The sequence below is a fragment of the Macrobrachium nipponense genome, chromosome 32 (genome assembly GCF_015104395.2).
Source record: "Macrobrachium nipponense isolate FS-2020 chromosome 32, ASM1510439v2, whole genome shotgun sequence".
Lineage (NCBI taxonomy): Eukaryota > Metazoa > Arthropoda > Malacostraca > Decapoda > Palaemonidae > Macrobrachium > Macrobrachium nipponense.
The window spans coordinates 66,136,330-66,151,329 of record NC_061094.1 but is presented as its reverse complement, the minus strand read 5'-3'; the positions used below and the strand labels follow the sequence as shown (position 1 = coordinate 66,151,329).

Below are 15,000 nucleotides of genomic sequence, written 5' to 3'. Positions count from 1 at the left end.
TTTTGTTTCAATCTCGCCAAGAACTGTAAACCTATGAAATACGTCATATCATTTTGTCACATACTTTTTCACTCAAATCCACCATCACGGCCACCCTCCCTCTTGACCTAAATACCAGTTAGAGTTTCAGAAAAGTGTTCTATGTTGTCTCGTTTTTCCGTTCATGGACGACAATACGCAAGTGTTATCACAACTTTTTCCACATCTCAATGTCGCTCAAGCGAAGCGTAGGACATTACATATCCCTGAGAACTGAGTAATAAGAATAAAAAGTCAATCGATGTTCTATATAGACCTAGAGACGAGAAAAGAACTATAAGCTCGCTGTTAACATGGTTTGCAGTTGACGTTTGACAGTCAAGTGTCATTGGTATTCAATAGCTCTGATAAACAAAGTTAGTGAAAGGAACAAAGGTAAAAGTGCTCTTCACAAGATGAGTAGGAGGACACTCATCGCCATCTATTGATCGAGAGGGGCACATATCTTGCGTCGCCACGCGCAGTTCCCAGTCTTTAGACAATGTGGGCCAATACAGTCCCGTGTTGGTAAAATGCTCCGTTTTTCATTAAATGGGGGTATTACTAGCGAGGCCTTTTATGCAATTATGAATTAACGTTTCATGTGATACTTTTCTTTAGATATTTGATCACGAAAATAAAAATAAAAAAGACCTTTAGTCATTGAAAGAACGCCAACCACCCCCCTTAGGAAAAAAAAGTTAAGAAAAACAAATCCTATGACTATACTCGGTTTTTTTTCATCTGTCCAGCCGCCTGTGGTGTTTGCGTATGGTAACACTGCGTCCCGGGCTTTAGATAGTTACATTCAGCTTACATTCAACAATAATAACAATATCCTATTTCGAATATTAACGGTGTAATTCGCATACAGTAAAGTATTAAAACACTTTTCAGTTGCAAGTGCACACCCAGATATCCTTTTATTTACCTAAAACTTACACATAGCGTAACTATTTAAAGCCCGGGACGCAGTGTTACCATACAAAAACACCACAGGCGGATGGACAGATGGAAAAAAACAGAGTATAGATGTAGTTGATACCACAACCCAATCCCGTAATAATCGATATGTTAGATGCATGCAACTTATATATATATGTTAGAAATTTGTAACGTGGGCTTCACAAAAAATTATAATAGAAGAGAATTGGTTGAACAATTCTAGAGAAGAAAAAGGCTCAATGTAGATTTTTTTTTGTCTTTAAAGTGTAAACTATTGTCATATCTTAGCAACTAGAGATGAACTATGCTCGATCAACAAAGTAATAAAAGTGATTTTAGACGGTTCAGTGCTGTGATCAGTGTCATGGTGTCATTTCGAAAGTAATGCGATAAAATGGTGTAAGGGATGATCTGACATGATAGTAAAAATTTCGGTACGTATATCCATTACAGTAATATTTAATAACATACGTATCTGCACAGCATGGGAGTAACATATGCTATGGTAATTTATAGTCTGTTTTCGAGGGATCCCAAAAACTCAACCGAGAATGTGTCTTTTTAGGGAAAATAAGAAATACTGAGTCTTACAAAACACAACAGCTGTTAGCACTTTGTCAAAGAGAAGTGTGCTTCCTTATAAAGAAATAAGAAAATTCATGTAGTTTCTCGAATACGATATACAAATAAATTTTAGCCAAGTATTTGCCCTGACGCTATTTTATCAGTATAAGTTCACTGGAACTTCTGAGCAGTGGAAAATTTTCATTATTCTATAGTGTATAAGCTACATCATGCTCTATTCTGAAACTATTATCAAAATAATGTAAGAGATATGAAAGTGTGACTGCCTTATTAGTTTCCAATAGTTGTGATAGTAACTCTGTCTGTGATATAAAATCTGCCTAAATGACAGGGAGTAAAACTAAAGTAAGAGATATAGTAGTATAACTGCCTTTTAAGTTTCCAATAGGTATGATAATCAATAGCTCTTTTTGTGGTAGAAACCCTGCTTTGATGATAGGGAGTAAAGCTCGGTGCTGCACATGTAAACCTGAATCTGTTATCCAAAAAAAAGGTATGAGATATATTATGAGTTTAACTGTCTTGTAAGAGTCCAGTAGGCATATGAATCAATAACTATTCTTGAAATGACACCCTGCTTTAATGACAGCGAGGAAATCTCGATGCAAATATGACAGGCACGTCGCCTGTTCCTCCGCACTTCATTGTCTATTCAATTAAACGGGAAGGGTTTTGAGTTTACGAGAGCAGCCGTCGTGTATTGGATTCCCTTGAGTTCTCGCACCAAGTGTCTACAACGTTTATAATCAGGGAGTGATGAAGTTGGTGGAAAAAACATTTCTGGGGATTTTTATAAGCATGTAATCGATTCAAAACGATTTTGGGTCAGTGCATAATTTATCAGTAACATAAAAGATGAAATGCTTCTGTAGAAACCTTATGAACTGAGAAGTAATTAAACTGAAGAAAAATGTTTTCGAATGCCTTTGTATCGGTTATTTATCAGGCAATGCAAACGATGAAAAAAAAATTTTAAACTTTAATAATCGATCAAAAATGGAACTGATTAAAAAAATTTTTGAATACCATTGTAATCGATGAAGAACGTTTTTTGAAGCTTTCGTGACTAATTGATAGTGAAATTGATGAAAAACGTTTTTTTATCCTTTCATAATCAGCCAGTAATGTAATCGGTGAAGAACGTTTTAGGATCCTTTTATAATTAGGCATTAATGTAATCGGTGAAAAAACGTTATTGGAAACCTTTAAGTCAAATTAATAGTGAAATCGATGAAAACCATTTTTGTTTGGCGAAACCTTAATAATCTATGAAAAGCGTTCCTGGAAGACAGTAAAAGCAATGAATGAAATAGTTGGAAAAAACTTGTTGTAAAACCGAAATAAAGAATCAGAAATTTAATTATTATATAAACGTTTTTAGAAGCCTTTGTAATCAGTCAGTAATGTAATTCATGAATGACGTTTGGGAGATCTTGATAAGCAGTGAATAATAAAAGCAATTAAAATAGTTTTCAAATTTTGCTCCTTTTCAAACGAAATCAAAATTTTTTCTTCAGTTTACAATACTAAAATATCCTTTTTTACTTTTGATATCTTTCATTTCACTTTTGTTCCATTATCAGCTTTTCTTTCCCTTGAAAACCAGACGAACAATAGCAGATATGCTACAGACTTTTCCTACATAATCGAGCCTACAATTTTTTTTTTTTTTTTAAGGAATTGTACGCTAGGGAACAGCTGTGTTTTATTATCAGATGATTTATTACCACCGGCTGTCGCAGCCTAGACATATTCGGATATAATTTTCGGTAATATGTCAAAAGCTGATCCCCAAAAGAGGCAAAGAGACGTCTGGGAATTAATCTAAGATCTCTTAGACTCAGTATTCAGTAATGTAGTTTTGTCAGTTCGCTTCAGATTAAAAATAAACAGGTGAAGATAGTGGAAGATTTAACATGGACTTAGCTTTAAAGACATACCTATGCATATTGTCAATATCTTTCTTTTCAAAAGAAAATGTAGGCCAGCCGAAGTTCAAACTTTACACTGACAGGGATGTTTCAGAAGTAAAAACCGAAAATAAATCAAGTTTACCAAAGCATTTTTACACAGTAAAGATCCCGCAAGAATTAGTAATGACAAATGCAATTATATATATATATATATATATATATATATATATATATATATATATATATATATATATATATATATATAGAGTGTGTGTGTGTGTGTGTGTATGTGTGTGTGTAATTATTGTTATGAGCTTATATATGCCTCCGTATTCAACTTGAGAATTCTTTAAAACAGTTGTAAACATATATGTGTATGTGTGTGTGTGTGTACGTACGTAAGCACACAACCACACATGCACACACTTATCTGCTAGCTTGAGCAGGAGATTGCCTCCTCTCTTCCCACACGAATAAAAAATTACGTCTCTTCTCGAGATGCGCAGATCCCGTTTATTTGTTGATTTCATCCAAAGGACGCCTTCCTGTATAGCCCTTGAACCCACAAACGGGATAAGATCTGCTATCGGGAGAACAATGCAGCCGGGAGAGCAATCAGTTCGCGTTATATGCTCCATTCCATCGCAAATATATCTCTCTCGCTTTCGCGAAGTGGAAAAAGAAGACTCTCCGTGATGCTGTGAGTCCTCGCAGCATCCAGGAGACTCGCTCGGTTCCCGGGACTCTGCATTGCGGTGGCATCTACGCAGAAGGGATGTTAAATAGAAGTCACACAGCTTCAACGGGTTGATGGGATGAGCGGTCCGATGAATGGGTCGCCCCCCCCCCCCCCCCACCTTTTTTTTCAGGTGTTTATTTATTTAAGGGGTCGTTTTTTTTTTTTTGCATGTGCATTTTTTTTATACTACCCAATCACCAAACTATACTTTTCCCCTTGGAAATTTATGAAGTATATCCACCAGAGGAAACACTGCCTTTTCGTACTCCCAGCTTCCGAGCTGTTCTCTTGGCGTATTTTTTTTTTTTATGGCCAAAGTGTTCGGAACTTTCTACAGAGCGAAGACTATCGGGTTTTCCTTCGGATCGCCAACACTATTTTGGCTGCAAGGAATACCTTGGACTCTCTATAACATTCCCTAATGGTATGTTGCCATCTCCTGAAAGTTTTAAGACAGAGAAGCGTTTTACTCGCAGTTCTCCAATTTCGGTTCCATCTATTTTCAAGTTCGTGCAGCTTTCTCTCGTTTATATATACTCAGTGCCGTGTTATTTTCTCAGTATCATCGGCCTTCTGTTATACTCGTTATTTTAACAGGCCTCTCATTTCCGTTGTATTGGGATTAGAGGCCTAGACTCTATCTTTCGTCATAGTGCATAATGGAAAGAGAAACATCGTGTCATGGGATGAAGTTTATCAGAATTTAAGATATGTTATTTTATCATGTTGAGACTTGGTAACTAAGATTTTCAATTATATTCATGATGGGGCTTTAAAAGTGCTTAGATTTTAATGTTAAATCATTATAGATATTGTGTGTGAGTGTGTAACTTTCTTAACATGAATTTTACATTCATATATGTATGTATATATATATATATATATATATATATATATATATATATATATATATATATATATATATATTTGTGTGTGTGTGTGTGTGTGTGTGTGTGTACACGAATGTAAAATTCATGTTAGGAAAGTTACACACTGACACAGAAAACCGAATGATTTTAAATTAAAATCTGTACACTTTTAAAGTACCAACATGAAGATAATTCAAAATCTTAGTTACTAAGTCTTAACATATTAAATTTATATAATTTAATTATATATATTATATATATATATATCATATATATATATATATATATAATATATATATATGCATATATATATATAATATATATATATATATGTCATGTATATATATATATATATATATATATAGTATATATTATATATATATATATATATATATATATATTTATATATATGTGTGTTTGTATGTGTGTGTATTCCCTAAATCAGGAGCACAGCCTGTAAATAACAAGCCAACATTAGCTAACACGTTCATCCTTAAGCTGCTTAATTAACGGTAAACCCCAGAGCTGATTAGCTTCATAACATCTACGTTCCAGAAGTACACGGAGTCTCATTAGAGGACCCCTAATCCCTTCCTATCCCGTCCTGTCTCAGCCACGCCCTGTTCCATGATATGGAAACCCCTAAGTTCCATCACCTATTCCACTACATCTAACCAGCACTCTCTCGGTCTTCCTGTCCTTTCTCCCAGAAGGAATGAATTATGCACCTTTCGCCAAAGCTACCAGCTTCCAATTTCTCAGTGTGACCCAGATCCTCTCTCGCCGATCTTTTTCACATTGACTCAACATTTCAGGACAACGTTGTATTTCTACGTATTTCATCAATGAAACTGTCCTTACTCTACGCTGTTACACAACTCAGCCATCTTATTGGCTTGCACATTCATTCATATTCACTGAGCACATTTCGTTTATAGAATATTACTTTTGCCCCAGCACAAGAGCCATTGTCACCGCGCAGTACTTATATAGGTCAAGTGTTATAGATTTTTAAGCTGTTCATATTTCCATTTATTGGACGGACCTCTTTTACTGTCATGCGTTACTTTTGCGTATATACAGTTTCAACTTTCTGTCCCTTGTGTGTATGTTATCATGGCATCTGCTTTTAGCAATAAGTGACTCAACAACTCTTCCATCCACACCAGTCATTCTCAACAAAGCATTCGTGGCATAATGCTGCTAATAAACTAAGTAAATAAACAAAGAAAAGAACAGGCAGTATGCCCTGGTGCTTTGATTGGGCAAGAATGTATTAGAAAGATATGTTTAACCCCCAAAGATCGTATCAAACTTCAAAACACTTGCTAAGACTCGAAATTTACACGTAGTCTGTAGCAAAACCCATGTTTGTTCATGAGTTCTTAGGTACTTTTACTCAGAAATCGTGTTTTTTTTAAGTGGTTTGTATAGAAATCCCTATGTAGTGAGGGTGAAAATAATCCCCTTATTATGCTCTCTCTCTCTCTCTCTCTCTCTCTCTCTCTCTCTCTCTCTCTCTTACAACTGGGGTATAAAGTGTAGTTGCAAACCTCACGCTCATTGTCATGTGCTATTTTCAAACCCATACTGAACGGGGAAAAAGATATTATTTCGAGGTTTTAACCCTAAAGAAGCAATATGTATTTCAACTTTGGGTATATTGATGGAAAATATTCTCTTGAACACAAGAACTTTAAAAACAAATGATAATGTTAAATACCAAAATCTTGTAACAAGGTCAAGAGAAATCAATGATATACGAAAGATGGGTATTTTATGAGGAAATGACCACAACTATTTTTAGAAAGTTATAAGCTTTTTCTTTTATTGCCCATCGGGTGTCATACAATGTTCTAATGTTTCTTAAAAAATTATTTTACCCCAAACCAATACGTATCGACCATATTCTGTTTTTATTTATTTATTTATTTTTTTTTTATTCCGACTAGATTTATGAAGAAATCTTTCCGTTTTTTGTAGATTCAGTGACTTCTAAAAACACATGAAAAGCTTCTTAGTGTGAGTGCGTGTGTGTGTGTGTGTGCGTGCGTTTTAATTTGTGGTATAATTCCACAGGTGGTTTTGAGACTTCAGACGCTAAGGGTACAAGATGAGAAGAAAATCAAGAATAACTTGTTTTTCTATGAACGCAGGTGACATCCTAGGATTATATTTACAGTGGTAATTTAAAACTTTTATCCTACCATTCACGTACGATATTTCGATTTGATTATACTCAGATCTGCTGAGGAACTGGAAAGAGAAACGACAGTCTTTTTCTATTTTATCTCCAGGAAAATAAAGTCGTATCAAAGAGGTGTTAGTAATGAGCGAACGACGAAGAAATGAACACATACTTTGCACTGAAGCATATCGTGAGTTATTATCATGTTCGGTGCAGGTACACAACAGCATGCAGTATCACATTCCAGTATTTCAGACTTCTTGATGTATCACATTCCAGGTAAGATCAGCTTTCGACCTCCCAACATCTTCCAAAGCTTAACTGTTATTTAATCCTTGAAGTGCACAAAACTTTAGATTAAATATTGCTCATTTCTTCTGAAAATCTCGAGACAAAAGCGGAATAACGAGAAAGAGAAAGAAATAACCAACAAGTAGATTGAGAAATCCTTGCTTGATTATGTCGTCACTCTGAGCTTGACGCCACACAGCCAGCTTGGCAATAAAGGTCATTTTTACGAGTAATAATAATGTGGAATGACCCATTCGATACGTCCCAGCTTTTTCGCCTCCCTGCGACTCAGGTGTCATTCAATAAGTGGATTAGACTTACATTAATTGGCGTGCCTTGCCGCGGATATCATTAAGCAAAAGGCAATTATTTTCGGGCGCACGATGATGGTTCGTCTGAAAGGAAGCGAATTTTAAAAGTGATATTTGAGTTGTGGGATTTTGAGTGATATCAGATTGGTGAGATTAATTAAAGTGGTGGTCTGAAAGTTAGGCCCTGTAGGGGGGGGAGTGTGTCGTCAATGCACCTCGTGCAATGCACCGTAGGCATTATTTATGGTTCCTTGCAACCCTTTCGTTCCTTTTCCTGTACCTTCTTTCGTATTCTCTTTCTTCCATCTTACTTTCCACCCTCTCCTAGCAATTGAATCATAGAGCAACTGCTTTGAAGTTTTTCTCCTGTTACACCTTTCAAACCTTTTACTGTGAATTTCCGTATCAGCGCCGAATGACCTCATAGGTCCCAGTGCTTGGTCTTTGGCCTAAATTCTATATTCAATTCTGTATTCTGAAAGTTAGGGTTGAATTCGTTGGTGTGATTTAGAGAGGGAAAAAATTTGATAAGTGAGATTAGGAGAGACTGTTTGACCATTGAGAAAGAATGATATCATTTGATATGAAGGATTTAAAGTGATATCATTTTGTCTGGAACGATTAGGGAGATATTAGTCAAATTAATTTACTCTAAAAGGGTTACTAGACTTATTTAAAATGTAATGAGAGAAAAAAAAAACTGTGACTGGAGTATTTCTCCTCCTTGAAAAATGGTGTTAAATTTTATGTTGCAGATGATTAAAAGTTGATATATATACATGCATATATATATAATATATATATATATATATATATATATATATATATATATGTGTGTGTGTGTGTGTGTGTGTGTGTGTGTGTGAATATATATATATATATGTTACTATGCATTCTGTGCATTGAAATGGCTGACACTCTTTCGCTTAGTTTTAGAGATAATCAGATACAGAGTTGAGAAAATAGTAATTATAAGATGTATAAAAAAATCGCCCCGAAAAGGGACAACGTGGTCTCAGGTACTGAGTATTTGTATAATGTACAATACATTTTTCTGTGTTATTTAGGTACGTTTTAAATTCAAATTTCAAAAGATAATTACAAGACTGAATACTCTTCCATGTAAGATAAAATTATTCAGATTAAAATAGAGAAAGAAAAAAAGGCTAGTGTTTGCATATTACACTGCTAGAGGAGGCTCTACACCCAGGGGGGAACGCATTGTTTGAAAAAAATATTAAAATCTTCGTAATACCAAAAGATGAAAAGGAATCGTAGGAAGAATAAGGTACGTTGTGAAAGTAAGATTAATTGGAGAAAACGCAAAAGAAAGTTGCTGGTTTGAAATCAAATCAAATGAGTAGGATGCGAAAAGAGGCTTGTTTTTAAAAAAATCTTAAAATCTTTGTAAGACCAAAAATAAAAAGGAATAGTAGCAAGAATAATGTAATTTGTGAATGTAAGATTAATTGGAGAAAACGCAAAAAGAAAGTTGCTGATTTGAAATCAAATCAAATGGGTAGGATGTGAAAGGAGGCGATCATATAGTAGTGATTACAGGAAGGTTGAAAGGTTTCATCAAAAGGTTTGAATGAGAAAAAGAGAAAGTCTGTGGCAGCCCTAGTGGAAAGGTATCAGGGGATTATTGACTTAATTCTCATTTAGGGAAATGAAAGTGGAGGTTTAAATGCGAACGTCAGATACTATGTTTAAAAGGAAGAAATGTAATCATGAGAAACATAAAGATGAAACAAACCAAAACCAAGTAAAAACGTAAGGCGCATCAGAACAGATGGATCACAATAGCTTCAATGAGTTTGATCTGAAGAAGGGACAGGAGGTCAATAATGTGGAGGGAAGATTGAACGCCTCAGAGGGAGTCGGTAGAAAAGAAAAAGAGAAAGTCCGAGAAACTATCACCTGCTAACAAGTAGCCCTTAATACCCTGAAAACAACGAAATAGCTCCTCGGAGCCACAGCGGTTAAAATATCGCCTCATCAGCGAAAAGAAGCTCGTGAGATCCCCATCTGAGTAGGCTACACTTGGGAGAAGAACATAATGAAATGTTGTGTGCTCCTGTTGACCCGAGCCAAGAACTAGATACTTTGTACTTAAGGTGACTGTTGTGAATCGTAAAAGGTATTGGAAATGGGCCATTTTCGTATTCTTAATGATGGACTACGTACATAGTTTGAAACCACGTAATTTCGAACATTCATGTTAACATACACATACACGAGTATACACACACACTATATATACATACACACACACACACACACACACATATATATATATATGTATATATATATATATATATATATATATATATATATATATATATATATATATATATATATATATATATATAATATATATTCACACACACACACATATATATATATAATATATTATATATATATATATATATATATGTGTGTGTGTGTGTGTGTGTGTGTGTGTGTGTATGTGTGTGTGTGTATGTGAGGGGAGAGGGGGGGGGAAAAAAGAATGCGCGCGCAAGCTTCATTATTGGAAACGCGTGATCCCAAAAGATTACCGTAAACGCACCGGGTGATGAGGCAATGATCAGTTAATTTCTTTTTTTCAATTAACTGGTAAGGGAGAGGCCAGAATATAATTAGGGCAAGTGGGCCTCGTAAGGGGAGAAAAAATCACAGTGGGGAGAAAAAAAATAAATAAAACCGAGCGAGAGGTTAAGTTACATAAGTGGCGGGAGTCAAGTTAGCATTTTTAAAGGTCCATGATTGAAGCTAGTGGGTTCAAGAATGGAGATTTTGGGAAAGGGGGTGGGGAGGGGGGTGTATGGATCTGTGGAGGGTGGATAAAAGAATTGGGGTCAGATGGCGGAAAATAAAAAATAAAAGTTTTCTGGAGGAAATAAGGAGGTGGAATGTCGCCCCGTTACAGAGGAAATGGAAGAATCGTGTGGAGGTGTTCGATGTAGTCACGGAAAAAATGGAGAGAGGAAATGGAGGGAATATTTGGGAGCAGGTGAGAGTTAGAGCTTTATTAAATAAAAACACGCTGCATTGGACGGAGGTCAATAAATAGACCAAGTATTGTGTTGGTGCTGGTGTGAGTATTGAAGAAAGGGCTTTGGGTTGGGTGTGTATGACAAGAAGAGGTGGCTAATACACACGAGATAGAAGGAGCATGATTTATCAGAAAACATTGGTAGAAAATATTGATGATAATTCACACACACACACACACACACACACACACACACATATATATATATATATATATATATATATATATATATATATATATATATATATATATATATATATATATAGTTAGTATATATAACAGACACTGTATTCTCTGAAGTCTACGTGCTTGCACGTTCAACAGTGGGCTATGGTAGCGACAGTGCAAAAAACAGTGACAGCGAAAGGAAGATGGTTTGTATTACTGTGTACCGTTATTGAATATACCTGGGAAGGTGTATATCAGGGTTTCGTCTGAGATCAGCCTGACAGAGATTACTTTGTCAGGAGGAGAGATTTGTTCGTTTAGGCAAGAAGAAGAAAACCAGTTTGCAGTGCAGATGGGAAATTATTTTCGTTGTAGGTCATATATCTCCCTATAATAATGTTTATGACAACTGACGGAGATAAGATATGAAGAGCGTTGAGGAGTATGCCTACATGATTCTTTCATATACATATGGAAAGAATGATGAAAGAAAACTAGTAAAGTGAACGAGGGGCGCAGATAATATCTGTTGGTGTAAGAGAATAATGGAATGTTATATGGAATGGCAGATAGTTGCAGAAAATACAGTGCTATTTAATGTTAATAAAATTGCAGAAATGAAGGCAAAGCAGCTGAAGTAACAACAGGCAAGTATGGACCTACAAAGAATGACTGCATTTAATAAAAAATAGAATTACTGATATTTTTTAAATAGAATGGATGGTGGTGGGGTGGAAAAGCAAAGCAAGGGATATATGATGTTTGTAGAATGGTTGGTGAACAAGGAATACCGTTTGTCATAGCAAAAATGATAATCACTAAGGGACTTTTACGTAAAAGAAGCACTTAATCGTGGAAAGATGTATGGTTGTTAAAAGTAGATGATTTTTCCCTTCATTTATTGTGTGTGTGTAAATAGAGAATAAGGAAAATTAGGGTGGTGAGATGCCTACAAATAACGCTTAAATAAAAAAGACTAGCATCAGTAAATAGTGATAGAGATTGTAAAAAAAAACAATGTTCTGTTCTTGAGAAAAGGATAACAGATACACCTACATAGTTGAGGTTAGAGACAGTAATTGGAGTTCTAGAATGGAAGGATGACAATATCCAGTGAGTTAAATAATTTGTGAAAGATATTGTTGAGTAATCTTTAAAGATTACGAAGCGACTGAAAATGTGGGTATTTTCCTTAAGGGAGGTTCACGCTCCATCTTGCAGTAAAAGATTTAGTAGTGACGTAGTATATTTTTCTTTGGAGCCATCATCTGCATACACACACCTTCCAGTTCTCGGCAAATCTTTCGGGACCTTTATGTGTGTGTGTGTGTGCATTAGAGAGAGAGAGAGAGAGAGAGAGAGAGAGAGAGAGAGAGAGAGAGAGAGAGAACTGAGTTTATACAGGATATTTATGTAATTGACATAAGGAATAGTAGGTACTAGAAGGGAGATTTTATCAGAATGCCCTCATATTTTTTTATGTGGACGATTTTCCCTAACCAATTTATAAGTTACACAAAACGTACACGCTTCCCCGTCACGTGAATTTTGTTTGGAAATCCTCATTTCTCGTTTGATCATTCAGCGTTGAATGCACAGTGTTCCTAGGGGAGCTGATCTAATGTTCTTGCTGCTCACAGTAGATTGGGATTAAAAAGAAATGTATTTGATCTAATGTTCTTGCTGCCCACGGTAGATTGGGATTAAAAAGAAATGCATTCAGTCCTACTGGAATATTTTTGTCATCTATACGGTTTTCTTTGTTAGTAAAGAGGCAGAAATCACTGCTGAATGGCTAACGGAGAGTTCGGTGTCCTATAAGTATAGTGGATATAAGGTGAATTATAGAGAAAAATAATCGTGGAAGAAATGGGAAAGTAGGATACAGATTTTACCAATACCCAAGGCTACTCTGATAAAAAAAAATAGTTGTAATATCCCATGAAAATACGTAAATAAAAGTGCATGAACAAACAAATATAAATGCAAATCGCATGGTGGGACGCTGTGACCTTAGTCTGCATATATGAAGAAATATTGCTTTTTTGAATGCATATGGGTTCGATGGTATAAGCGTACAGTGTATACGCGCTGGACGTACACACATACGTATGTACTATGCTCGGTTATTTTTTCTGTTGATCTACGCAGTGGCTGTTACTCACTTGGACCCTGGGTGAAGTGGCTCTCTTTTTGTCATGGTGCCCGTTGATGGTCGGGTTCTTGGGCACCTGCGAGTTGAAGAGAATCCTGGCAATGAGACTATAGAGGACGCAGGACAGGAGGAGAGGAACCACGTAGAAGACGATGATGTCCAGGAAGTAGTAGAGAAAGTACTGGTCACGCGAGAGCTTGAAGGTACACTCCTGCGTAGGGTAGTCGACGGCGTAGGTCATGGGAACCACCGTCGTCAGGTAGAGCCAGGGAGAGCAGTAGCAGACGGCGAACACCCAGACCATGATCGTGATTTTCTTCGCTCTCTCGACGGTGCACACAGTCTGCGCCTTCATGGGGTGGCATATGGCGATGTAGCGCTCCACGGTGAAGGCCGTGAGGCTGAGGGAACTGGCGTTGATGCCCAGGTTCTGCAGGAATATCAGGATGGCGCAGCCCCCTCTGCCCCATATCCAGTGGTTCCCGATGAGATAGTAGCTGACGATCTCCTGCGGCACGGCTGCTATCAACACGGCACAGTCAGCCACGGCTAGACTCACCAGATAGCAGTTGGTGGGCGTGGCCATGTTCTTGTTCTTAGCGACCACGATGACGACCATGACGTTGCCGATGACTCCGATGATGAATATGATTCCCTGGAAGAGCGTCCCGATGAAGCGGTAGATGTACGAGTAGTACTCCGGCGTGCCGAAGCAGTACAGTTTGTACATGTCCTTGGCGCACATGCACATGTGCTGGGAGGGGGAGCAGTTGACGTTGGCCACATGCTCGATCAAGGAGCAGTTCCTGAAGCCGCCCTCCACCTCCTCCGTTATGTTCTCGAAGATGTCCCAGTCCGAGTCGTTGAACTCGTACTCCGCCAGGTCTGCCAGGCTGCAGTTCGTGACGTGATCGAAGCTCTCGGAGCTGTTCATCTTAGCGGTGGTGGTTAATCATTCAAGAAGCATCGACAAAACAAAACAAAAAGAGAAAAACTTAACTCAAACGAAAATGTTCCCCAGAAAGGGATGCTATAAACATCCGCGAAGCGTCATCACTTCCCCGTCAAGAATAGGACAACAGAAGAACTCCAAGTAATAATATGTCGAGGAAATCTACTACTGCTATGATATTCAGGAAACTACGTGAAATACTTTTAATGGGATATTTAGCAACGACATCAGTTCAGATAGATATCACCGTTCGCTTTTCTCTCCCCACAGCTCAGAACAGGACGTATCTCGGCGACAAGCGCAGCGAAACAACGTCATTTTCAACGAGTCTCGCCTGTGAGAACTTCTTCATGAAAGTGGAAGTTCAGCTGGTAAACGCAACTTCCGTTAAACTTGCAACCGGGAAAAGCTGCAGTTGCTTTTCATGATTCGGGGTCCAGGAGGAAAGCCAACGGAGTTAGTTAAGTGACTTTCCTTAACTTCCTTTCGACACCCAAGACATCCTGAGACTTGTTTTTTTGTTTTTCAACCGAGCGCGTATAGGGTGACGGGAGGAACGGCACGTCCTCTCGCTAGGCAGGGCCGGGAACGACTGAAGCTGTGAAGTGCGGTTTTGCTGCCCAGTTCTTGCCATTCTCCTCCTCGCCTGGATTTATCTCTTCGCCAAGGGTTCTCGATGCCCTAGTCTCTATTTGTTTTGATTATATGTGCGTATATCTGTGTATGCGTATGTGTGTATGTTTCTGGTGTTTATTGCAAAAATATCAAGCAAGCTGAACGATAAGAGGAGTTCAAAACAAAAGAATTA

General features: G+C 37.2%; 1 protein-coding gene across 1 annotated transcript in view; it reads right to left on the bottom strand.

Annotated features, from left to right (window-relative positions):
• The window catches only part of LOC135207453 (thyrotropin-releasing hormone receptor-like), a 25,817-nt gene extending 11,046 nt beyond the window's left edge, over positions 1-14,771 (bottom strand). The window contains exon 1 of the mRNA XM_064239178.1: positions 13,251-14,771. Coding sequence (XP_064095248.1) covers positions 13,251-14,174 — 924 coding nt within the window. The 5' untranslated portion in view covers positions 14,175-14,771. The remainder of the gene's footprint in view (positions 1-13,250) is intronic.
• Positions 14,772-15,000: the final 229 nt, after the last annotated feature.